This window comes from Portunus trituberculatus, chromosome 3, assembly GCF_017591435.1.
Source record: "Portunus trituberculatus isolate SZX2019 chromosome 3, ASM1759143v1, whole genome shotgun sequence".
Taxonomy (NCBI): Eukaryota; Metazoa; Arthropoda; class Malacostraca; order Decapoda; family Portunidae; genus Portunus; species Portunus trituberculatus.
In genome coordinates this window covers 4,699,370-4,726,869 of record NC_059257.1, presented here as the reverse complement: position 1 = coordinate 4,726,869, position 27,500 = coordinate 4,699,370, and the positions used below count along the sequence as shown (strand labels likewise).

General features: G+C 36.5%; 3 protein-coding genes across 9 annotated transcripts in view; all 3 read right to left on the bottom strand.

The window, feature by feature from the left end:
* LOC123510323 (myeloid leukemia factor-like) overlaps nucleotides 1-8,132 on the bottom strand; it is a 24,942-nt gene extending 16,810 nt beyond the window's left edge. For all 5 annotated transcript variants that reach the window (XM_045265359.1, XM_045265380.1, XM_045265369.1 and 2 more), the window contains exon 1: nucleotides 7,974-8,132. In XM_045265359.1, coding sequence (XP_045121294.1) covers nucleotides 7,974-8,026 — 53 coding nt within the window. In that variant the 5' untranslated portion in view covers nucleotides 8,027-8,132. The remainder of the gene's footprint in view (nucleotides 1-7,973) is intronic.
* Nucleotides 8,133-12,253: 4,121 nt separating this feature from the next.
* On the bottom strand, nucleotides 12,254-23,392 carry LOC123508704. Its single transcript, XM_045262578.1, has 6 exons — nucleotides 23,318-23,392; nucleotides 19,429-20,041; nucleotides 18,574-18,644; nucleotides 16,977-17,107; nucleotides 16,001-16,103; nucleotides 12,254-13,198 (listed from the first exon to the last, which is right to left on the bottom strand). The coding sequence occupies exons 2-6, from the start codon at nucleotides 19,703-19,705 to the stop codon at nucleotides 13,052-13,054; spliced, it is 729 nt and encodes a 242-aa protein (XP_045118513.1). The 5' UTR covers nucleotides 19,706-20,041; nucleotides 23,318-23,392; the 3' UTR covers nucleotides 12,254-13,051.
* Nucleotides 23,393-25,646: 2,254 nt separating this feature from the next.
* LOC123508683 (sterol O-acyltransferase 1-like) overlaps nucleotides 25,647-27,500 on the bottom strand; it is a 39,587-nt gene continuing 37,733 nt past the window's right edge. For all 3 annotated transcript variants that reach the window (XM_045262534.1, XM_045262545.1, XM_045262554.1), the window contains exon 13: nucleotides 25,647-27,500. This exon is cut by the window's right edge and continues 3,105 nt beyond it. The gene's annotated coding sequence lies outside the window, so the exon portion shown is untranslated.

Here is a 27,500-nt window from a genome sequence, read left to right as displayed (position 1 = left end):
TCACTCAAATATATATAAAATGAAGATAGAGAAGGTAAATGATAAACAAAACAATGATAAAGAAAGAGAGAAAGAGAGAATGAAAGAAAGTAAATAAAACAAAGGAAAACAAAGGCAAGACAAAAATATAATAATAAAAGTAGAAGGGAAAAGGAAGATGAAAAAGGAAGGAAAAGAAAGAAAGGATGAATGAAAGAAAGGAAGAGGAAGGAAGGAAGGAAGAGAAAGAGGGAGGGAGGGAGGAGGAAGAGACAGAAGGGAGGAAGGAAGAGAAAAAGGGAAAGGAAGGAAGAGAAAGAATGAGGAGGAGAAAGAAGGGAGGAAGGAAGGAAGGAAGGAAGGAAGGAAGGAAGGAAGGAAGGAAGGAAAGGAGAGAAAGAAGAAAGAAAAGAAAGAAAGAAGGAAGGGAAAGAAGAGAAGGAAGGAAGGGAAAGAAGGAAGGAAGGAGAACAGAAGGAAGGAAGGAAGGAGAAAGAAGGAAGGAGAAAAGAAGGAAGGAAGGAGAAAAGAAGGAAGGAAGGAAGAGAAAAAGGAAAGAAGGAAGAGAAAAAGGAAAGAAGGAAGAGAAAAAAGGAAAACTAAACAGAAAAATGGACAAAACACAACAAAAGAAAAATGAAAAATATGACAATAAACAAAAAAAAAAACAGAGAAATCTTATAATCTTCAACCTTCAACACTCTCTCTCTCTCTCTCTCTCTCTCTCTCTCTCTCTCTCTCAAGGTCACAAACACTGCAAGACCTTTCAAAACCAGAGACCTTGAACTTTATTATCTTAACTACTACTACTACTACTACTACTACTACTACTACTATTATTATTATTATTAGTTATCTGTGTTGACAAAAAATAATGCTTTGTGTTAGTAATGTTGATAATAATTGTAGTAATTTGTCTCAGTGAAGGAAGGTGTTAAAAGTAAGTAATCTGTTTTAATTAACCCCTTCAGTACTGGGACACATGTTTACCTTGAGATCTGTGTACCATTAGACCATTTCATTGACATTAGGAAGGGTCTTTAGAGGTCAGAAGATTAATGGCCAGTCTTCACTATTTCAACCCCTTCAGTACTGGGACACATGTTTACCTTGAGATCTGTGTACCATTAGACCATTTCATTGACATTAGGAAGGGTCTTTAGAGGTCAGAAGATTAATGGCCACAGTCTTCACTATTTCAACCCCTTCAGTACTGGGACACATGATTACCTTGAGATCTATGTACCATTAGACCATTTTATTGACATTAGGAATGGTCTATGGAGGGCAGAAGATTAATGGCCACAGTCTTCACTATTTTGAACCCCTTCAGTACTGGGACACATTTTTACCTTGAGATTTGTGTACCATTAGACCATTTTATTGACATCAGGAAGGGTCTATGGAGGGCAGAAGATTAATGGCCACAGTCTTCACTATTTCAACCCCTTCAGTACTGGGGCACATTTTTACCTTGAGATTTGTGTACCATTAGACCATTTTATTGACATCAGGAAGGGTCTATGGAGGGCAGAAGATTAATGGCCACAGTCTTCACTATTTCAACCCCTTCAGTACTGGGGCACATTTTTACCTTGAGATTTGTGTACCATTAGACCATTTCATAGACATTAGGAAGGGTTTGGAGGACAGAAGATTAATGGCCAGTCTTCACTATTTCAACCCCTTCAGTACTGGGACACATGATTACCTTGAGATTTGTGTACCATTAGACCATTTTATTGACATTAGGAATGGTCTATGGAGGGCAGAAGATTAATGGCCACAGTCTTCACTATTTTGAACCCCTTCAGTACTAGGGCACATTTTTACCTTGAGATTTGTGTACCATTAGACCATTTTATTGACACTAGGAAGGGTCTGGAGGGCAGAAGATTAATGGCCACAGTCTTCACTATTTTGAACCCCTTCAGTACTGGGGCACATTTTTACCTTGAGATTTGTGTACCATTAGACCATTTCATTGACATTAGGAATGGTCTATGGAGGGCAGAAGATTAATGGCCACAGTGTTCACTATTTTCATTCCTTCAGTACTGGGACACATTTTTACCTTGAGATTTGTGTACCATTAGACCATTTTATAGACATTAGCAAGGGTCTTTAGAGGTCATAAGATTAATGGCCACAGTCTTCACTATTTTAACCCCCACACGAGTTTTTGAAGTTGTGTAGAATCACCAAATAGTCACCAGAATGAATATGGAAACATGTCCTGGTGCTAATGGGATTAAATACTGCACTAGAGAAGAAAAAGTTTTGTGTAATTTGATAAACACTTCATGACTTGGAAGAAAATGTTAGGTGTAATACAGAATGACTAAAATATACTTGTGTTATCTTAATCGTGAGTTTTTTTTATGCAAGAGAAGTCAGTCAAGAGCAGTAAAAGAGATTAAATAAATAAAATAAATATGAAAAAAAGGCCCACTTGTTCGCCAGTTCCTTTAAAGATTAATAGAGTTAGCAAAGTCTTGGACAAAGTAATAGAAATAGCTTGAGAATATTTGTCATCTCTTTTTCTATGCAAGAGGGAAAAAGGTGGACAAGAGCAACAAAACAAAAAGGCCCACTAAGCTGCCAGTTCCCTTGCAGGTCTTAATACCGAGTTTTGTTAGTGACAGAAAAAAATGAACATAAATTATCAATCAGTTATGTAATAGGGAATAACTAGAAAAAACTTGTTAATATTCTGAGTTATGTCAAATAATATAGAACTTAAAAATACTTTGTTATTAATCTGTTACGCCAAATAATAGAGAACTTAAGAATACTTGTGTTATTAATCCGAGTTAACACGGAAAAATACTTGTTACTTGAGTTATGCCAAATAATAGAGAACTTAAAAATACTTTGTTATTAATCGAGTTAAGTAACACAGAATGACATGAAAGTACTCGTGTTATCTTGAGTTATGTTAAGTAAGAGAAAATAAATAAAAAGTACTTGTGTTATTAATCCAAGTTATATGAAGTGTAATAGAAAAAACTTGAAAATCCTTATGAATCTGAGTTAGGTTAAGTAATAGGGAACGGCTTCAAAAAGACTGGTGTTATCTTAATCTCACACACACACACACACACACACACACACACCAATTTTCCCAACAGTACCAAATGGAAACCTGACAAAACATGACAAATATCTTCAACACACCTCAACATGTCACCTTAACCTGAATTACTTCACTTCAACCCCCAAAAAATACATAGATAAAACAAATCAATGATCAAACTGACAAAATTAACCACATTTCAACACCACCAAATGAAAGTACTTAGGAAAACATGAAGATAAAGAAACTAAGCAAATAAATAACTAAGCAAATAATATCTGAAGTTACCAATACCACAGAGAAAAAGAAACACAACATTTTCAATAATACCAGGTGAGCATAGAATAAATTAATTAATAAAAAACAAATATATAAACAAACAATAAATAAATAAATGTGATTTTCAACAGTACCACATGAACATAAAAAATAAATGAATAAATAAAGGCCAAGTGAAGATACCATAAATTAAACAAACCTATATAATTATATAGATAAATAAATAAATATAGGCCATTTTCAACAATATCAACATAAAATACTTAAATAAACAAAAAAAAAAAAAAAAAAAAAAACATAGGTCAGCTGAACATAGAATCAAACAAACCTAAATAAATAGATAAATAAATAAATAAAACAACATTTTCAACAGTACCAGATCAACAAGAATTAAACAAACCTAACGGAAAACAAATAAAGAACGAAACAAAGAACAAATTAGACAAACAAATAAATAAATAAATAAATAAAATAAATAAATACATAAACCTAATAGGTCAAACAAATAAAACAATAAATAGATATATAAATAAATAAAGGTAATTTTGTATCAGCTCTTTAAGGAGATGGGCAACTGAGAGGACCTTTTTTCCTTATATTTTTGTTTCCCTTGGTCAGTCGTCTTTCATAAAAAAAAATTGTCAAATGAATAAAAAAAAATGGATGAATCAATAAACAAGGGCCATTTTGAAGAGTACTAGGGAAACAAAACAAGGTCAATTAAATAAATAAAGAAAGAAAGAAAGAGCATTTTTCAAGAGTACTATGTAGATATAATAAGGTCACAAATAAATAAATAAATGGAAAAATAAATAAATAAAGGTCATTTTGAAGAGTACTAGGTAGATATAATAAGGTCACAAATAAATAAATGGAAAAATAAAAAATAAAGGTAATTTTTCAAGAGTACTAGGTAAATATAAGGTCACATAAATAAATAAATAGAAAAATAAATAAATAAAGAGCATTTTCAAGAGTACTAGTTAAATATAATGTTACATAAATAAATGGAAAAATAAATAAATAAAGAGCATTTTCAAGAGTACTAGGTAGATATAATAAGGTCACAAATAAATAAATGGAAAAATAAATAAATAAAGGTCATTTTGAAGAGTACTAGGTAAACATAAGGTCACATAAATAAATAAATGGAAAAATAAATAAATAAAGGTCATTTTTCAAGAGTACTAGGTAAATATAATAAGGTCACAAATAAATAAATGGAAAAATAAATAAATAAAGGTCATTTTGAAGAGTTTGAGGTGAACCTAACAGGTGATAGTGAGTGAGCTGGGCTGAGAGAGAGACTGTCAAGGTAAGCAGGTGGAATTAAGAGATTTACTGTTTGTGGAGAGTAATGCAAGGTGTGTGTGTGTGTGTGTGTGTGTGTGTGTGTGTGTGTGTGTGTGTGTGTGTGTGTGTGTGTGTGTGTGTGTGTTAATTTAAAAGGTGGTGTTTAAATTCTCTCTCTCTCTCTCTCTCTCTCTATTAAAAGTTTGAAAATTGATGGAAAAAAAGAAAAATTAATTAAAAAACTAACTAAAAGGAAAACCAGCTTTGTCAAGGAAAAAAGGAAAAAGTAAAAAAAAGATGAGGGAAAAAAAACTGGCCTAATAAGAAGGAAAAAAGGAAAATAAACTGAAAAATGCCAATTAAAAGGAAGAAAATGGGAAACTGAAGTGAAAATAAAAATAGAGGAAAAAAAGGAAATTTAAGTGAAAAACATACTGGATGGGGAAAAAACTGCCCCAATGAAGGAAAAAAGGGAAATATATATAAAAAAAAAAGGAAAGTTGAAATGAAAGAAGAAATACTGAGGAAAATTTGAAGGGAAAAGGTCAAATGGATGAAAACATGGTCTAGTGGAGGGAAAAAGGTCAAATAAAGGGAAAAGGGTCAAATGGAGAGAAAAAGGTGAAATGGAGGAGAAAATGTCTACTGGAAGAAAAAGGTCCACTGGAGGGAAAAAAAGATCTATTGGAAGGAAAAAAGGTATATTGGAAGAAAAAAGGTCTATTGGAAGGAAAAAAGGTCTATTGGAAGGAAAAAGGTCTATTGGAAGGAAAAAAGTCTATTGGAAGGAAAAAGGTTTATTGAAGGGAAAAAAGGTCTATTGAAGGAAAAAGGTCAATTGGAGGAAAAAAGGTCAATTGAAGGGAAATAAAAGTCTGAGAGGAAAACAAATTAGTAGGGAAATAAAAGTCTGAGAGGAAAACTGAAATTAGTGGAAAAACCTGTCTACTGGAAGAAATAGGTCAAATGGAGGAAAAGGTCAGAGAAAAGGTCAAAATGGAGAAAAAAATGTCTATTGAAGGGAAAAATAAAGGACCACTAAAGGGAAAAAAGGTCTGTTGGAAGGAAAAAAGGTCAAATGGACAGGAAAAGGTCTAATGAAGGGGTGAAAAGTTCTATTGAAGGGGAAAAAAGTCCATTGAAGGGGAAAAGGGGACAAACTATTCAAATGGAGGGAAAAAAAGGTCCACTGAGGGGAAACAAAGGTGTAGTTACTGAAGGAAAAAAAAGGAAAATTAGTGAAAAAAATGCCTGTTTAAGAGAAATTGACAACTAATGAAGGAAAAAAGATGTATTGAAGGGTAAAAAGGTCAAAATGGAGGGAAACAAAGGTAAATTGAAAGGAAAAACCAGGAAAATTAGTGAAAAATACTTGTTAGAGAAATTGACAACTAAAGGAATAAAAAGGTCTATTGGAGGAAAAAAGGTCAAAATGGAGGGAAACAAAGGTAAATTGAAAGGAAAAACCAGGAAAATTAGTGAAAAAATACTTGTTAAAGAGAAATTGACAACTAACGGAATAAAAAGGTCTATTGGAGGGTAAAAAGGTCAAAATGGAGGGAAACAAAGGTCAATTGAAAGGAAAAAAAGGAAAATTAATGAAAAAAATACTAGTTAATGAGAAACTGACAACTAATGAAGGGGAAAAAAGGTCTATTGGAGGGAAAAAAGGTCAAAATGGAGGGAAACTAAGGTAAATTGAAAAGAAAAACCAGGAAAATTAGTGAAAAAATACTTGTTAGAGAAATTGACAACTAAAGGAAAAAAAAGGTCTATTGGAGAGTAAGAAGGTCAAAATGAAGGGAAACAAAGGTCAATTGAAAGGAAAAAAAGGAAAATTAATGAAAAAATACTAGTTAATGAGAAACTGAAGGGGAAAAAAGTGAAGGATAAAAATAAAGAAGGAAAAATATCAACAGGAAATAACACAACTTTCATTATCATCTTGTTGTTTCCATTGTTATCAGTCTCCTCTCTTTGTAAACTATCATTATTACCACTGTTACTATTATTACCATTATCATCTATTGCCTATCTTTATTTTGTCTATTATTACTATTATCATCTATTGTCTTCTATTTCCCATCTTCCTTTTGTCTATCATCTATTGTCTTCTATTTCCTATCTTCCTTTTTACTATTATTATCTATTGTCTCCTATTTCCTATCTTTCTTTTTCCTATTATCACTATTATCATCTATTCTCTATTTCCATTATTTCTTTTCGCTATTTTTACTATTATCATCTTCCTTATATTTCCTATCCTTTTTTCCCAGCCAACCCCCCCTCCCCTTCCCTCTCCCTCTCTCTCATTCCCCTAAACATGTCACCCCCTCACTGGCCCCCCAATCACCCCAAACCCTACTTCCCTTATCATACCACCCCATTACTCCTCCCTCTTCTTCCTCACCTCCTGAACCCCATAACCTCAAACCCCACTTTCTTTATCATATCACCCCATTAATTCTCTCCCCTTCTTCTTCTTCTTCTTCTTCTTCTTCTGTGTTTTTATTTATATTTCCATTTTAACTCCTTCCTCCACCTCCTCCTCTTCTTCAAATTCTTTCCTTCCTTCTCCTTCTCCTCCTCCTCCTCCTCTCTTCTTCTTCTTCATCAACTTTTCTCCTCCTCCTCTTACGTGTCATTCAATACAACAATAAGACCTAAATATAACACTTTGCTGCCTCTTCACACACACACACACACACACACACACACACACACACACACACACACACACACACGTACATAATTACATAAACAGTTTCATAATTATTACTCAATTGTTTTTATTACTACTAATAATAATAATGGTTGTTTAAATGGTAATTACTACTACTACTACTACTACTACTACTACTACTACGACCACCACCACTACTACCACATTTAACCTATCACTAAATACCGTTAACTACCACCACTACTACTACTACTACTACCACGACTATTAACCTAACGTAACTACCATTAACTACCACCACTACTACTACTACTACCACCACCACCACTATTAACCTAACATAACTACCATTAACTACCACCACCACTACTACTACCACTACGACCACCACCACCACCACTACTACTACTACTACTAGCATTACCACCACCACCACTACTACTATTACGCAAACTAACACTACCATTAACCACAACCACCACCACCACCACCACTTATTCAAACACACAAACACACGAACCAAAAAAATTAAGATTAAAAAAAAATACACACACGTACACACACACACCATTACTTCACCATTACGTTCATTATCCCCCCTCCATTACCGTTACAGCACCACCCTTACGTCCCCCAGGGTTAGTTCAGGGCCAGGACACTCACCCGAAGAAGGGGTCATCGTCAAATCCCGACAGGAGAGACCCGAAGAGTGACATTTCAACGAGAGATCAATAAGACACAGGTATGCCAAGTAATGGGGAGCAAAGGAACGCACACCCTTCCCGTCTCGTGGTCAGATGAGCACTGCCACCTCGCCCGCTCTTCCCCAGCCAGCTGCTCTCCCTCCGCCGTGTTGCCAATTCTGAGACACAAAAAAAAATCTTTGGTTCTAGTTAGTTTCATTGGTCTTTTTCTTTATTTTTCTTTCTAATAAATGATAATAGTAGCAGTTATAATGGTGGTAATATATTTTGCATTATAATTTCTAAAGTTACATGTTCTGTCATCATCATTGAGACTACCATGACATTATGCCACTTTCCCTTTTTTCACCGCAATAATGTTTCTCTACACATACGTATCATTTTCCGCCATCAAGCTTCAAGAGACATACATGATCACCACTCCTAATACTAACACGGAATGCTACAAGCTGTGTTTTTATCTGATTTATTATTTTTTTATGAATATTTTTTTTACTATTTTTCTCCTCTTCTAGGTAGTAGGTAATGTCATTTATTTTTTTTTTAACTTATTTCCCCTTCTATAATCAAAACTTTTGCTTTTTGCCTTTTTTATTCTCTCTAATGATCAAAAATTCCTGTTTTGACTCATTTTTCTTCGAAGATTAACATTTCTAGAAATTTCCTGCACTTGTTTTCCTAGTTAATATTTGTTCTCTTATCTGTTTATTCCTCCTGTCCTCTATCATGGAATCTACTCCCTGATTTCATTTCCCATGATTCCCTACCATCAAAATTTTCCAATCTGTATTTTCTCTCGCTACAGTTTAAATAGTTTAAAATTTCCCCAAAACCACAAAATTTCCTCGTGTGTGGCTACACTGCTTCTCCTCCGCCACTTCTCCGCCCAGCAAGATGGCCGCCCTCCCCCTCCCCACCCCCCAACCCCCAGTCGCCAAAACATCACGTGATCAACACCCACTCTGCTTCTTTTTATATCCTTCCCTCCCACCTGATTATTTTATGCTTTCTAAATTTACACTAGTCCTAAAAATACTAGCTAGGAGAATATTTAGAGCATCGAGGAATTTCTTACGTTATGGAAATAGATCCGCGTTTGCAACAGAATACTTTTCAGGGCAAACGGCAGAGAAATGATAGTGAATAAATAATGACCTTTTAAGACATGACTGACTGGGAATTATTGAATAGTGACTGAAAGGGATGCTGTGATAAAGAAAAGCGGTAATAAAAGTTGAATGTTGGTTTTTTTCATGTTGTGATAGGGAATGAGATAATGGTTATTAATGGGATACTGACAGAAAAATGGGGCGAGAGAGATTGAGACTGCATGTTACGTTATGGTGGGGAAGTTATGAATGGTTGTATGTTATCTTTACCTTTCTATAGTACAAGAGCTAACCAGTATCCATTTATTTTTCTTCCCTTCTAGTAAACTCTGGAACTCTCTGCCTGCTTCCGTATTTTCTCATTTCTATTACTTGAACTTTTTTTTTTTTTTTTTAAGGACTGGCTTTTTTCTTTTCCTTCTTTTTTATTACATCTTGTTGGTGTTATTGCATAAAAGTAAATAAACAAAACTAGAATATGCTATGGTCGATGAATGAATAAAGTTTTTTTCAATTATAAGATGCTGTGACAAATAGAGAATAACCTAACCTAACCTAACTAAAAGCTTAGGCACACCACAGGCCCACAGCTGGCTACAAACACCCACAGGAAGCCCCCACACACACTCCACAGTACACACTGGTTCACTCCAGCCCCTTCAGAAAGAGTATGTCCCTTTCCCCTTACTTCACACAATACAACATCAATACATATATTCTTACCAGTATGATTCAATGGCATGCACTATTAGCATCCACGGCCCGTGGCTGGCGGATTTCCTCGCCCGTTCTGTATGAACAAATCCCCTACAAAGAAAAGAAGTGCTAAGGCCCTCTCTGAGGAGCACACCTTCATGGCCTCCCCTGTGGATAGGCAGGACGCCTGTCTTGCGGCAGGCCAGCCAAGGAAGACCATTATTCATGTGAAGAAGGTAAAACTTCCTGTTGGTGGAGCGGAGAAGAAGCTCTCCCCGCCGCCACTGACCACATGGCCTCCCCTGACCTGACCAGGCAATCCCGCTGCTGCCTCTGCCCCTATAGCCTCACCTTCCTTGTCTCCAGGCCTGCAAGACGCCATCAATCAATCAATGTCATGCATAGTGGAGCATACTGTATAGGTGCGAAAAACATTGATTTTGATTTTAATATATCTCTTCTCATTTGCATTTTTCCTTTTTTATTCATTATCACTTTTCTCTCATTTTTTCTTGGTAATTTTTTTTTACTTTTCCACTTTTACTTATCTATTATTTTTATCCATTCATTTTCATTCTTTATTTTTTTTCATTTCTATCTATTTATTATTTTTTGCTCTCTCTCTCTCTCTCTCTCTCTCTCTCTCTCTCATTGAACTTCTTTCCTTTGTTCAAATCATAACAAATTCTTCCTTTTTCTACTATCTGGCTTCAAACTCCTCCTTCCTCTAATACACTGATTCATACATTCATACAGATGGAGAATAAAAGTGTAAAAAGAAATCAGACTGTATTACAATATACTAAAGCATTTCAACAGATTCATTGTCTCCCTAACAGTTATTACAATTCTACATTTTTTTTTTCCAACAGATTTAGTCTTGCAGGACATAAAATCTAATTAAAACTATTACAAACCTTGCCTTCATGTTGTTATTACTATTTTTCTATAATTACACCAATCAGCTTTTTTTCTAATTTTACACCAGTTTTTTTTTTCTTCTAAACTTACACCAATCAGCTTTTTTTTTTTTTTTTTTTTTCTAAATTTATACCACTAAGTTTTTTTTTTTACTTACACCAATCAGTTTTTTTTTTTTTTTTATTACACCAATCAGCTTTTTTTTTTTTTTTCTTTGTAACCCATTCAGTGCCAGGATGCATTTCCATATTCATTCAGTTTACTATTTGGCAATTTTAAACAGCTTCAGAAACTCATGTGGGGATTAAAATAGTGAAGACTCTGGCCATTAAACTTCTCACCTCCATAGACAGTTCATAATGTAAATAAAATAGTGTACATTAGTAATCCTACCTAAAATTCTTGGTAAAAAAAAGTGGCCATTACTGAAGGAGATAAGTACAGACAAGATAAATAAAATAAAAGTTATATTAATTAATCTGACTAATTCTGAGCAGTTATTGATCAAACACTTACTTTAAAGCATTGTAACTTTGTACTGTTCTTTCTGTTTCATTGTGTGATGTGTGTGTGTGTGTGTGTGTGTGTTATGTGTGTGTGTGCTCATTAGTTCCGATCTTCGGATAGGCCTGAGACCAGGCACACCACACACCGGGACAACAAGGTCACAACTTCGATTTACATCCGTACCTACTCACTGCTAGGTGAACAGTGAACAGGGCTACACGTGAAAGACACACCCAAATATCTCCACCCGGCCGGGAATCGAACCCGGTCCTCTGGCTTGAAGCCAGCTCTAACCACTGAGCTACCTGTGTGTGTGTGTGTGTGTGTGTGTGTGTGTGTGTGTGTGTGTGTGTGTGTGTGTGTGTGTGTGTGTGTGTGTGTGTGCATGGTTTTCAATTACTTTTTTATTTATTATTTTTTATTATTGTGTGTTCTATCTGGTTTATCTCTATACACATGCCCGGTAGCTCAGTGGTTAGAGCGCTGGCTTCACAAGCCAGAGGACCAGGGTTCGATTCCCCGGCCGGGTGGAAGATATTTGGTGTGTCTCCTTTCACGTAGGTGTTCACCTAGTAGTGAGTAGGTACGGGATGTAAATCGAGGAGTTGTGACCTTGTTGTCCCGGTGTGTGGTGTGTGCCTGGTCTCAGGCCTATCCGAAGATCAAAAATAATGAGCTCTGAGCTCGTTCCGTAGGGTAATGTCTGGCTGTCTCATCAGAGACTGCAACAGATCAAACAGTGAAACCAGGCTGGCCCAGATAAGGCACCACTCTCTCATTCTCTCTCTTCTACTACCACCACAAGGCCCCACAGCACACACTAGTCCACCTCTATCCCTTCATAATGAGACTGTTCCCTATCACCTATATATTCTAGTGTTGAAAATACCTAAATAATAACTAGACCCCTGAGGTATGAGGTATATTTAAATAATGGCATAGAGAGATTTGTTCCTTTTGTAAGACATCATACAAACACATATTCTTTTTTTTCTTTTTCATTTCCATTCTGCCTACTCTGTCCATTGTTAACTAACCTCATAACCTCACCTCCCACTCCCTCTCTCTCTCTCCAAATCCTTTCTTCTTTTATATTATATGCAAACACTATTCTTTTTCTTTCTTTTTGTCTCTAACTGCAAACTTTCTTTCCTTTACATGATATAAACTTATCAATTTAACAAACTTCAGATTCAATGGACAACAAAATCTTGACAGACAAACCTACCAAGCAACATACAATTTGTCCACTGCTGGGTAGGTTTGCCCAGTAAGACACAGGATTTAGAAACCTCAAAACCCTACAATAACAATAAATATACAAAATCCTATCAAAATAAATTAGAAAATAATATTATGTATACCAGACATAACATAAAACCATTAAAGATAAATTGTTCAGAGGCTGATGAGAGGCAGGTACTGTGCAAGCTGATGGTGCTACTACTGTGTTAGGCACCATCTTAACACTGCACTGGTCCTGCCTCCCATGCTTCAGTCCACACTTACTTGTCTCTCCAGAAATGCAAATACATACACACATACATTGTACACTGCTGCTTTGATCCTAGCATTTGTTTTGTGGCAAGATGCTTCCCAAACAAGAAAAACAGAAATGTGTGAACCTGACCATTATCTCAGCTGTTTAATGAATCATATTACTATACAACTTACATACAGTTACATTTTTTCTTTTTCGTATGCCAGTATTTATCATCTGTAAGTATTTTCAAGCAATGAACTACCCTTCCCCTCTCTCTCTCTGACAACAAACTCTTTCCCTTAAACCATACCAAAACTCCACTTACTCTCTTTCTCTCTGACTTATTTTTTGACGCTTCACCCCGAGGTCATAGTCATGTTTGTTGAGTTCATACCCCCAGTGCTGCAGTGTTTGCCGCACCACCGGGGACACTGAGGCATCGTCGAACTTGGACGATGCTCGGAACACCTGTTGGAAAATTAAAGGTCATTCTCTTTTCCTTTGCTTTTTTCCCCTGATTTCCATCCTGCATACTCACTCCATTAACTAAGTCTTGTAGCCTTATCTCTCTCTCTCTCTCTCTCTCTCTCTCTCTCTCTCTCTCTCTCTCTCCATATCCTTTCTTCTTTTTAAATTATGTATATGAGGCATACAGAATACAAGGGGCTCAAGCGCCACATTTTGAGAAATGCACTTTTGTACAGCATTGTCTTCCTCAAACTCTCCTCTATCCAGGGGAAGAATGTTTGAGCCCAGTAGCTGCTCACAAAGTGGTCGAAAATCCCATAATATGAAGGGTGGTACTCCCCGTATCAGCCCTCAGGCTGAAGGGTACACACGAGAGACCAGAGAGAGGGCTAAAGCGCCACTTCCTCCAACACCCACCTCAGCAAGCAATGGGGAGCACGCTGTCAGTCACGGGACTGTGACATAGCTGTCCGCCAGCCAGTGAGCGCGTGGCATTGGCGTGACGTCACGGCATGTTGGCCAGTCTTCCTCACACCCTCGCCTCACAGAATATTAATTTGTGTTCCCTGCTACTTTTTTTTGCAATACTTGAATGTGTACAACATATGCACATACATACACGTCATACACATACATACCCACACTTATTCACATACACATTCATACACACACTTAGACACACAAATACATTAATACACATATATACATACACATACACATACACACAATAATATTTTATGAATTTAAGAACGTTTCGAAGTGAACTGGCACATGTTTGAGTATTAAAAACACGAATATGTACAAAAAAAAAAAGGAGAAAAACGCAGTTAATGTGGCAACATTCAGAATGTGTAGTTGTAATGTTTATTTTTTTACATGAAATTAAAAGTCAAATGATAGACCTTTCGAATAAAACAAACTAGAGCTTTCTATCTCATTTTAAAAAAAAGTTGACATTCTGAATATTGCCAAACTTTAACTGCGTTTTTCTCCACTTTTTTATTATGTCACTTGAGCCCCTTGTATTCTACATGCCTCATATGCAAACACTATTTTTTCTTTTTCTCTCTAACTACAAATCTTCTTCCCTTCAAATGATACACAAACAATTTTCTCCTTTCCTCAAAAGAAAATGGCATACAATATCTCTCTCTCTCTCTCTCTCTCTCTCTCTCTCTCTCTCTCTCTCTCTCTCTCTCTCTCTCTGCACTGTCAGCTTACTAAATTTCCATACCTTTTTGTCTTTTTCTTCCTCTTATTTGTGTTTTCCTGTATTCAAGACAGTGTTGCTAAATGGACATGAACCTTGACAAATTTCTTGTATTGTTTTGTTCTTGGTTCTTTTTATTGTTTTTTTTTCTATTAACTTTTGTTATTTTGATTTGTTTAGTATTTTTCTCTCTCTTTATTCATTTATACTTCTTACTTGCCATCTCTCATAAATAACATGCAAATTAAGTTTCCTCTGCTTTCATATAGTAAACCATCTCTGCTTTTACTAATATCACTGTAATCACTTCTTTCCTTATCACTATCACTAAAGTATCTCTTCTTTTTACTCCTATTACTCTATATTTCACCTTTTTTTTCATTGCTAGCATTGTAAAATCTGATCTTTTTAATTACTATCACTAAATTACTCTTTTTTATCAACATTACGGTAAATCATCTCTTTCTTTATCATTATTGCTAAATTATCTCTTCTTTTACTTCTATTACTATATTTCACCTCTTTTATTGTAATTATTGTAAAATCAGGTCTATCTTAATTACTATCACTAAATTACTCCTTCCTTCATCAACATTACTATGAATCAACTCATTCCTTATTATTACCACTAAATCATTGCTTCTTTTACTCCTGTTACTATATTTCATCTCTTTTTCTCATTCCTAGCATCATAAAATCACATCTTTCTTCATTCCTATTGCTAAATTACTCTTTTCTTTATCAACATTACTATAAATCATCTTTTTCATTACTATCACTAAATTATCACTTCTTTTATTCTTATTACTATATATCACCTCTTTTTTATTGCTAACATTGAAAAGTCATCTCTTTCTTTAATACTGTCACTAAATTATCACTTCTTTTATTCCTATTACAATATTTCACCTCTTTTTCTTATTCCTAGCATTATAAACTTGTCTTTCTTTATTACTATCCTTAAACTACCCCTTCCTTTATCACCAGCACTATATATTAACTGTTTTTTCATTGCCATCATTGTAAATTCAACTCTTTATTTCTAACACTAAATTAAACTTTCTTTTATTACTATCACTGCCAATCAATCACTCAATCAATCAGTCAATCAATCAGTCAGTCAACCAATCAGTCAACCAATCAATCAACCAGTCAGTCAATCAACCAATCCCTTTATGAGTCTGGCGGTGAAAACAAAAAAGAACAAGTCAAACAAAACAAGAGTGAAAGAAATGAGTAAAACAAAGAGTGATAAAACAGAGAGAAAAACAAAACAAGAGAAAAACAAACATAAGTAAAACAATGAGTAAAACAAACAAGAGAAAACAAACAGACTAGAACAAACAAGAATAAAACAAACATAAATACAAGAAAAACAAAAATGTTAGACAAGAAATCAAAACAAAGAGAAAAATAAACAAAAGATTAAACAAACAATAAGATAAATGGAAACAAAACAAGAGCAGAATAAACAAGAATAAAACGATCAAAAGGAAAAAACAAAAACTAACAAAAAGAATAAATGAATGAATGAATAAATAAATGAAACAAAAGTAAATGAAACAAGGAAAAAAATAAATAAAAATACAAACCTTAGTCACCAGATTCTGCCGCCACCTTCCCTTTAGCCCAGCACAGCGACTCCATCTGCCTATCTGCCTCTCGTCATCCTCACTGCGCCGCCCTTGGTAGTACCTGAAGGAGGGGCACAACTGTTAGGGATGGTTAGATTAGGTTAGGTTAGGTTTGGTCAATGTACCCTGTGAAATATACTTCTTACTAGTAAACAAAGCAATTAAGAACATCAATTAACCCCTTGAATACTGGCACACATTTTGATCTTGATGTGTACGATTAGACCATTTATTGACTTTAAATAGGGTCTATGGAGGTCAAAAGATTAATGGCCAGAGTCTTCACTATTTTAATCCACACATTAATTTGTGAAGCTGTATAAAATGACCAAATAGTAACCAGAGTGAATATGGAAACGTGTCCTGGTACTGAGGAGGTTAAGGAGAAACAGAGTGGGGAAGAATGGAAAAATGAAGAAAACAGGGAAATCAGGGTGTCTTATGATAAAAAGATGGGGAAAGTTGAGGTGTACATTAGGAACAAAGGGAGGAGACAGGAGTTATGGGTAGTTGGTTAGGAAGTAGAGAGACATTAGTTAAGGGTTAGTTAAGTAAATGATGTGAGTGTAATTATGGGTGTTAACTTTATGGGGTTTTTGTTAGGTATTGTTAGAGTAAGTTAACATAAATTTGGTGAGGTTAGGTTAATGTTGGTGATTCAGGTTAGGGAGAGGAAAGGTCAGGGAAATCAGTTAAGTTAGGTTAGGTTAATGTTTGCAGAAATTAAAGTTAAACGAGAGTAAAGTTAAGGATAATTCAGTTAGGTTAGGTTCTGATATAGATGAGGGTAAGTTAGGTTAAGTTAGATTAATGGAGATAGTTAAAGATACGAAAATGAAAAAATAAGACTATATCACATCAACATCAACTACACAGACACACACACACACACACACACACTCACACACACACACACACACACACACACACACACCTGCAGTACCACATGAACCATCCATATGGGTCTTGCTTGTCAATCCATCCACTCTCCTCCCACATCTCTAGCGATCCGCCACACTTCACCTTGAACTTGTTAACCTCCGTGTCATAGATGGATGAGGCAACCTGAAGACAGAGAACACCACATGTACACTCTGGAACTCATCTATTCTATTGGTGTATTTGAGGTCATGGCTTCCATAGATCTACATTTCATCTACTTACAGACAGTCTACTTTATGTGTTTACTTGTCACACTGTAACTTAATGTACCTGAATGCATAATACTCTGGAACTCCCTGCCTGCTTCTGTGTTTCCACCTTCCTGTGACCTGATCTCATTTAATCCCTTCAGTACCATGACACATTTTCATATTTATTCTGCTTATTATTTAGCAATTTTTTACAGCTTCAAAACTTATGCAGGGATTAAAATAGTAAAGACTCTGGCCATTAATCTTTTCACCTCCATAGACCATTCCTAATCTTAATAAAACAATTTAATCATAACCAAAATCCGTGGTAAATATGTGCCTCAGTATCGAAGGGGTTAAGAGGGAGGCTTCAAAACATTTAACCATTCTTTTGGCTAACTTTCTTGGACATGCTTGGGGACTGGCATCTCAATGTGGCCTTTTTAAATATATAGATAAAAAATCTAAACTGCTCATCTTAAAAACACTCATCAATTCAAATAAGATTAAATACAAGACCAGTACACAGAACTTACTATTCAAACTCCTTATCTCATTAAAAGTATGCACCAATTTACATAAGATTCAATAAAATAACCTGGCAGTCCTTGTATACAATCCCTAAGCTTAAGAAATACTGATAAGGTAGTTATTGGTATGTAAAGGCCCTGCAAAACTAATAAAAAATACAGAAATATTGGAAGAAAAAGTTATTAGTGAAAAAAATGTAAATTATGAGGAGGTACAGTATACTAATTAATCCCAATCAATGCCCCCATCAAGCTTATCAATGCCCAAACCATAAATATTATTATGTCAATTCCCTGCCAAGCTTATTAAATACACAAACAATAGTCATTAGTATCTCAATACCCTGTCAAGTTTAATATATGTCCAAACAATATAATAGTACACCAATTCTGTCAAGCTTAATATAGTACTTATTAGCATAACATGTCTTAAGCTTAGAAGTGCAATAATTCTAAATTACAATCTTCCTAGAAAAAGACAAATTTTTTTCTTGTGTTTTGATGTTTTTCTTAAAAAGTGTAGCAGTTCAAAGATTTAATGCTCCTGGAAAGATACTAACCTGTGTTTTCATGTTTTCCTTGTGCTTTGATTTTTTTCTGAAGCTTAAAAGTGTAGCAATTCAAAAGTTTAATGTTCCTAGAAAGAAGTAACAAAGTTTTGAAGTTTTCTTAAGTCTAAAAGTGTAGGAGTTCAAAAGTATAATGTTAACAGAAGGATATTTATTTGTTTTAATGTTTCCTTATCTAGACTTAAAAGTGTAGAAGTTCACAGGTTAAATGTTAATGGAAAAAGATCAGTCAGTGTTTATTTTCTTCTTGTATTTTAATGCAACCACTCAGATTTTAAAGTTCCCGGAATGATACTGACCTGTGTTTTAATGTTGAGTCCTTCCAGCCAATCAGACGGCAGCTCCTTCCACACGTCACGATACGATTCACCTGTTGAGAATTGCATAATTAATGAATAAATAAAGCAGCCATATTTCCTTCTCTTCCTTCATGTAGCCAGAACACACAATTTTTATTCTAAATGTCCCAAAGTTAACCTAACTAAACCAGTCGGGACAGGGATCCAAACCCTTAACTAGTTCTCTAAATCTAACTAGCTGGAGCCCAAAGCCTTCCCTAGTGCCCTAAATCTAACTAGCAGAAATTCAAACTCTTCACTAGTGACCTAAACCTAACTAGCCATGACCCAAACTTTTCACAAGCACCCTAATCTAACCTAATCAAACCTAACCCAACTTATCCTAAACCAAACCAGCTGAGACCCAAACTCTTCAAAAGCACCTCAAACTAAACCTAACCTAACCCAACCTAAGCAAACCTAACCTAACCTTAACATAACCAACTTAACCCAACCAAACCTAATCTAATCAAATCTAACCAAACCAAACCTAATCTAACTTAACCCAAACCAAACCAGCTGTGACTCACTCTTCAAAAGTACTGCAAACCCAATCTAACCTAATACAACCTAACCCAAACTAATCAAATCAAACCTAACCTAACCTAACCTAACCTTAACCTAACCAACCTAATCCAAACCTAATCAAATTTAACCAAACCCAAAGTAACCCAACCTAATCTAACCTAATCAAACCTAATCTAATCAAATCTAACCAAAACCTACCCCAACCCAACCTAACCTAAACTAACCCAAATTTAACCCAACCTAACCTAATCAAATCTAACCTAAAAACACCCTCCAATTATGCCTCACCCGTCACACCGGACTTAATGGGTCTGAAATAGGTCCCGCCAAAGCTCCCCATCTGTAAGACCTGCTTGGGGGTCAGGTTGGGGCAGAACTCCGGGGCCCCTTCAAACACCAGCTGACCGAGGGCGTTGCGGGTCGGGGGCGGGGCGGTGATGGTGAAGGAGGACCCACATTTCACCTCCACCCTTTTGCCTCCACTTCCTGATCCTCCCGTGTCCTTTTTCGCCTTTTTTGTGGAGCTGGCGGTTGGTTTGGGTCCAGTTTTCCGTTTTGAACTCATTATGTTTTTTTTTTTTTTAGTGACTTCGTTTGTATTTACTTTATTTATTGCTTCCTTTCTTTTCCTTTTCTCTTCCACGTTTTTCTTTGCTATATTCCTTGCCTCAACAATGTAAGTTACTCTAAAATGTTCTCTTTCTCTCTCTTTACATTAATCTGGGACTATTCTCTCTCCCAAGCACTCTCTTCGGCCTCTTCCTCTCCCTCTCCCACCAGCTGATCGCAACGCACATGTGAGATTGTTATTGTTTGGGTTCACGTAACAATCATTTTAACACCTTACATAACTCACTAGTGCCTTTTGAAAGTAGAAATACTCTTAATCTGCCACTAAGAACTGTAAAATGCCATAAAAAAAAAATACGTGTTACTTTGGTGAGAGCTTTTTGAGTGTAGAAATCGTGTTAATCTGTAACTAGAATGGTATATAAATGCATAAATGGTATATAAATGAATGGTATATAAATTTTCAGAGTAGAAATCTTGTTAATCTGTAACTAGAATGAAAAAAAAACTTCAAAAAGCGTGTAAGTTCGACTCAAGCGTTTTGAGATCATAAAGAACAGTAAAAACGCCATAGAAAAAAAAAAAAAAAAGTGCAACTTTGAATAGAGCCTTTTGAGTGCATAAATCGTGTTAATCTGTAACTAGAATGGTAAATACACCATTCAAAATCCCGTGTAACTTCAACTAAAGCCTTTTGAATGTAGAAATCTTGTTAATCTGTAACTAGAATGGTAAAAACACTATTTAAAACAGGTGTGTGTAACTTCGACGAGAGCCTTTTGCGGATAGGATATTGTTAATCTGTCATTAGACGTATTAAATATCAGATGGCATTTTGATCCTGAATGTCTTAACCAGCTCGGCAATTCCACAATTACACACACACACAACACACACATTTACGCCAATAAAAACTAAGGCACGCATTATTTTTCTCCCTATATTTCCCCATCCCTCCTCTTTTCTCCTTCACATCCTTCTATCACTATCACTACTACTCGTCTCTATATCTCCTTACTTCCTACTTCTCCTCCTATTACTATTACACCATCTACATACCTAAAACTACACGAAAAAGGGAAATTAGTTGAACATTGCGTTTTTAACATTTTCTCGTTTCCCTTCCTTTAGTTCTCTTTTCCTCCTCCTCTGTCTTCATTTCACCTTCCTTCCTCCTCATCACACACATCTGCGCCTAGAAACACTGGCAGACACCTTGAAAACCTTTTACTTTATGCTAAATATGTGGAAAGAGCCTAGCAACAGCTTTCCTTCTCTTTCATGTCTCCTTTCCTCTTCCTGCTCCTGACCTCAGTTCTCACACTACTAGTATACATCTGCGCCTCGGAACACTCCCAGACACCTTGAAAACCTTGTATATTACGCTACATGCAACGAAAAGACCCCGGCACCGACTTTCCTCCTCCTCCTCCTTTCATTTAATTTTCCCTTCCTTCTCCTTCTCTATTTCTTCTTTTTTCCTCCTTCTCACACTATCAGTGCACATCTGAGTCTAGAAACCACTCGCAGACACCTTGAAAACCTTTTACGTTACGCTAAATATGATAAAGAGAGCCTGACAGCGGTTTTCTCCCCTCTTCTTCCTCTATTTCTCTTTCTTTCTTCCTCTTCACACTCTCCTACCAATACCAGTACACACCTGCATCTAGAAACACTCCCACAGACCTTGAAACTGTTTACATCACGCTGAATATGATAAAGAGAGGCTGACACCGAATTCCTCCTTTATTTCTCTCTGCCCTCCTTTTCCTCTTTTTCTCCTCACAAAATCACTACCAGTACACATCTGCCTCTAGACACATTGCCGGATACCTTGAAAACCTTAACCATTAACCTAATATAACGAAGAGTGCCTGGCAGCGAGTTTCCTCCTCCTCTGTTTCTCCTTCCTTCCTCCTCTTCACACTCTCCTACCACTACTAGTACACATTTGCACTTACGAATACTGCTAGACAACTTGAAAACCTTAAACATTATGCTAAATACGGAAAAGACAGCTTGGCACCGGCCTTCATCCTCCTCTTCCTCCTTCATTTCTCCCTTCTCTCCCCTCCTCTTCCTCCATTTCTCTTTCCTTCCTCCTCTTCACACCCCTGCCACCACTACCAGTACACACCTGCATCTCGAAACACTCCCACAGACCTTGAAAACCTTGTATATTACGGTAAATATGGCGGAGCGCCTAGCCAGGCGGGGAGTGCTCGGCCTGATGACGTCACGGGCTACGGGGTTCACGGGCACGGCTTCCCTGGCTGGTGGCTCGTGACGTCACAGGACTCGAAAAATACGATCGGGAATCAATTTCAAAATCGAAAATTTTAATACTCCACGTAGACAAGATTCCTTTGTATATTTAGATATAGAATATTTTCTAACTATTACCGAAATTAACAAAAGACGTCAAGCCTGAGTAGTAAATAAAATATTTCAAAGATGATATATATAAAGTGTTCAAACTTTGACAGAATTAAATATAATTCCAAAGCTCATAAATTTCGTTATCACAGCATTCAAACACTTGCAAAGATATGAACTACTTTCACAAATACTCTAAGTCGAGGTTAGAGCCGAAATAAAAAGAATAACACGAACCACACAACATAAATATTTATATTTCCAAAGGGACCACAGATCTCTTTACTCTATATATTCAATTCAAACAGGAATTTAAACAGTCTAAATATCATAAACAATTTTTTGAAGCAATAATATCTTGACTAGAAACTCGAATAAAAAATCACCAATCTCGGGTATGGAAAAATAACACCGGAAACCAGACCCTTGCCTACGTGAAAACACCCGCAACACCAACATGTTCCGCGCAACACTAGTATTGAAGTCACCTAAAATGTTACCAACTGTCATTTTGAAACCATAATATCCACTTCAATCCCCTGCATAAACGGTGAGAAAATAAAGGAATAGTGTAACCAATCCACCTGCCACACAGCCCCAGGCGGTCCCGATCCAAGATGGCGGCGGCACCGGCGGCGGTCTGGTGCCGCTTATCTCACTTCAACAACCTTCACCACACGGACATTACGCGATGGCGGATATATTTGACGACATGACGTGAGAGCACAGGCTTGTAGCTCCGTCTTGTGGCATGTTTGACTTGTAATAAATGACAGATAAGAAGATAACGGCCGATAAACAGGAGCGGCCTGGGGTGACCCTTTGTTTACATTGAGCTGCTTCCTTTTCTGCCGGGGTTAATTCACTGCTATCTTGTCCTGGAGGTTAGGGAAGGTGGATAGAGTTCATAGTGATGGCTTACGACCATGAAATGTTGAGTTACGTGCATGTAATCCTTATGTTCGCCCAGAACCGAAGCTGCTCCTGCCTTCAACCATGTATATGATTACTATGAAGTGAAGCTTACTTTACTGAGAAGCCACACGGCACACACTGCTGTACCATTCTCTTCACTGTGGCTAATGTCCTCGATAAATAGTTTTCTTTTTTTCATTTCGTCTGTTTTAATTTAGCTGCATTTCCTTTTCTTTTCCACTGCTTTTCGAACACAACTTTTCTTCTCCACAATACAGGGAGAACGTGGGGTAAATCGTTAAATATTACACATTACCAAGGCATTGCCACCAAAATAAGATGGAAATGCGTAAATGATGCAGGTCTTCCGCCTCACACCCGACCGACACGTACATCTGCTCCCACTACACTGGTGACTGGTGACGTGAGTGCCAGTGGTGACCGCCGAACGTTGATGTCACTGGCCGAGACGCGATCCTCACAGGCCGCGCATTAACGGAGACCAGGATTAAACCACGAAAATCTAAATCATTGCATAATTTCTTTTCTCGTCTCTCTTATATCAAAATTCCTATACAATGCTAAATATCAAGTCATCGCAAGTTGCCAGTTATCAGCCAACACAACACATGCAGGCTGGCTACCGCGGTAACCTCAATATTCATCAATCACGCAAATATCCTACATTTCTGACTGCCTGACACAGCACACATCTATCAAGAAGCATGCATGTTACTTGTGGGTAAATGATAAACAAAGAGACGGTAGATTAGACTGCATACAATATTTTACTATCATCCTTACTACTACTACTACTACTACTACTACTACTACTACTAATAATAATAATAATAATAATAATAATAATAATAATAATAATAATAAAATACCCCATCTCTCTCTCTCTCTCTCTCTGGACAGTTCATTTTGCCTCACTCTGTAATAAGAAAGAAAAGGAAAAATTAAGTAATGCGAAATGCCAAAACTGATCAAAATACAACTTGATGACAATAACAACAATAATAATGATAATGATAATAATAATAATAATAATAATAATAATAATAATGATAATAATAATAATAATAATAATAATAATAATAATAATAGAGGTAGGAAAGCTGCTTCATCAAGTAGGGAGCCATCTGTACATGTTGAAAAGGTAAAGAACTAATAACCACTCCCTTACAGCTTACCTTCACTAAACTTGACATATCTATAACTGAGGTTCTTGTCATTGCAGAAGTCAAGTTTGTCGCTGTAATTGTCATACAAACGCCATTCCTTCTGCAGACTGTACATTGCCAAGAGGTCACTGGTGGGGTCAGCCTCCATCTTGACCTCCCGTGTCTTGGAGCGGAGGTCAATGATGCCCAGGAAGATACCACGACCTCCTGTCAACACTGCCGAGATGGACAGGACTGGGTCAACACACCTGGGAAAGTGGAAAAACTTATTATGTTAAATCTTGGAGGAAAATAAAAAGAATTGCAGTGTTTTGTGATGGGGTGACGGGGAGAGGAATGGGGTGAGGCGAAGGGGTGAAAGTGATGAGGGAAATAGGTAAAGGGGGTGAAGGATGCAGGTAAAGGGTGAATGAGGAAGGAATGAAGGAAAGAGAAATAGGGAAGTGAATTGGTAAGAGGAACGAAGGAATTTGAGGAGAATGTGAATAAGAGGAGAATGCGAATAAAGCAAGAGAAAAGAAATTATATAGAAGTGAAGTAAACTCTCATTCTTTCTTTAAATTCCTTCATATAACATTACTTTTTTACTTTAAAATTGATTTTTTTTTCTCTCACAAAAATCTCCATAACATTTTTCTTGACAATCTCTCTCTCTCTCTCTCTCTCAATTCCAGTACATAACACCCAACCCTCTCCTACAATCCCCAATTATAATTCTACATATACATAGGAAAATAAAATGTTTCAAATGTGTCTCCCTCTTTCTCTTCCTCGCACCACCTCACCTCACCTCCCCTCCCCTCACCTTGCACTGAAGAATAACATGCTCGAGTGGAATCCTCATGATCTTTGGGACAGGGAAGGCACTCATGGCTTGGTGCACCTCAGAGGAGTAGAGATGGAACACTTCCCCTGGCTGCACCCTGCCTGTCCGCCCTGCCCTCTGCTGGCTGGTGGCACGGGAGATCCAGTGGTTCCTCAGCACATTGTTCTGCTAATGGTTTGGTTTGTTTGAGGAAAAATCATAGTTGTTTTGGTGTTGTATCTGTGAAGTGAAGGTGGTATCACAGGCAATTTTACTGGCATCTCAACGCCAGTATTGGTAGCTTGAAGTCGCTAAACATGAGGCTCCACTTATCACCATCTTACCATTAAGCAACATCGGCATCTTTGTTTACATTCTTTTGACTGATGGAGCAAATTATGACACCATGGATAAAAACTCTTCAAAAATAAATATAAAGTGGGAATTTTTCAGTAAGTTATGGAAGTTCTGAAGAAGTTGTACGTATCACAACATGGGGCCTGTAACGCCTACAATCATGTTTTTTTCCTTTTTAACTCGATACATGTTTAGCATCATCTGTTTCAGTTGTCAAGGCCTCAGTCTCAGAATATAAGCCTTAAGGAGAGCTGAAAAAGACAGCCTATACAACCATGGTTAGACAGACTCAATACTCAAGTTTACAGTGTTTATTATGGCCTTCCCTTACATACATTTTTTTCAGACTTATTTTATCATTCTTTTTTTATATAAATTGTCTTCATTCATCTCTCTCTCTCTCTCTCTCTCTCTGTAAAGATTTCAAATATACTTACTCACATACTCTCAAATACACATTTCACAAACGAATATTTCCATTTACACATATTTCAAATACACACATTTCATAAACTCTTCCTTACTACTTCTCTCTTTCCTAAATGAGAATATTAATCAATTTTTTTTCTTTGCAGAGCAAGGACAAAGGAACATAAAGAACCCTTGTCTCTGTCACTCTGCCATTACCAAACCTTCACAGGCACTAACATGGCACTATAATCATGGCAGACATAACACAACAGGCAGTGGCAGATGCTTTCACCCCACCCTTCCCTCTTGACAGAGGTAATAAAGGCCCCATTCAGAAACTCAGCTCTCTCTCTCTCTCATACAAAGACTGATTTACCAAGGCCACAAATATCACTAGCTAGGTTCTTAAGACTGTTTCTCATGTTGCTAATGAAAAAAAGCTGTTAAACTGTCCCTTGAATCTTGAAAACACCCAAATAAATGCTTTGGTTTCTCATCATGACTGTTTAGCAAGGCCACAAATATCACTAGTTAGGTTCTCAAGAATGTTTCTCATGTTGCTAATGAAAAACTGTTAATCTGTCCCATGAATCTTGAAAACACCCATACAAACGCTTTGCTCTCTCATCATGACTGTTTACCAAAGCCACATATGTTTAGCGAGATTTGCCAAGAGTATTCATCCTGTTAATAATGTAAAGAGCCTGTTAAACTGTCCCATGAATCTTGAAAACACCGATACAAACACTTTGCTCCCTCACCATGACTTTTCCAAGGCCAGAATATGCTTAGCTAGGTTGTCAAGAGTGCTTCTCCTGTTGATCATGTAGAAAACCTATTAATCTGTTCCTAGAACCATAAAAAAACACTCTTAAAACACCGACTTCAACTAGAAAATCCACCTTCAACTAGAGTCTTTTGAAAGGAGTGAGGTGAAGTGCAGTAGTGTTTCAGAGTAAGGCCATAATGATGATGATGGTAATGGTGGTGATAAGGGTGAATACTATAGCATGATGATGATGATGATGATGATGGTGGTGGTGGTGGTGGTGGTGGTGGTGGTGGTGGTGGTGGTGATAATGTAAGCTAACTATTGCTATTATTGGTTAGTCAAGACATACATACACACTGTTTACCTCAAAAAAGTGACAAAGAGATTGGTTAGTTCATGTATCCCCAATTGACAATGTTACAACCACATCCCACACAACAATAAATGGGATAAAAAGTCAGAAATAAATGGCAAGTAGAATATATGGAGGAAATGAATAATTATGAGATATTAAAGCAAATAAATGGAATGAAAAATAAATATTGTCAATTAATCACAACAGCAGCATGGCACAGTAGTATTTTTACATCCAAGGGTGAAAATTTAAAGTAGAGAATTAAAACTAAAAAGAAAATAATAAATGTACAGTACGGAACCCACATAAAAGTAAATAAACAGGTAAATTAATGAGTAAGTGTAAAAATAAACAAAAAGCAAAATATTATAGAGAAAAAAAAATATCATCGACATAAAGCTAAACAAATAAATAAAAAGAAAAAGAAAAACACAGCACCAGTAACAAGCCTAAACAAACACACAAACAACATCCACACAAACCTAAACAAAAAACAAAACAAAAAGACACACTAAAGTAACACCCACAACACTAACTTACAATCACTCAAAACAACAACAACAAGACACAGCACTCAGGCACTCAGGCAATGACACCTACACCTCAGCCTTC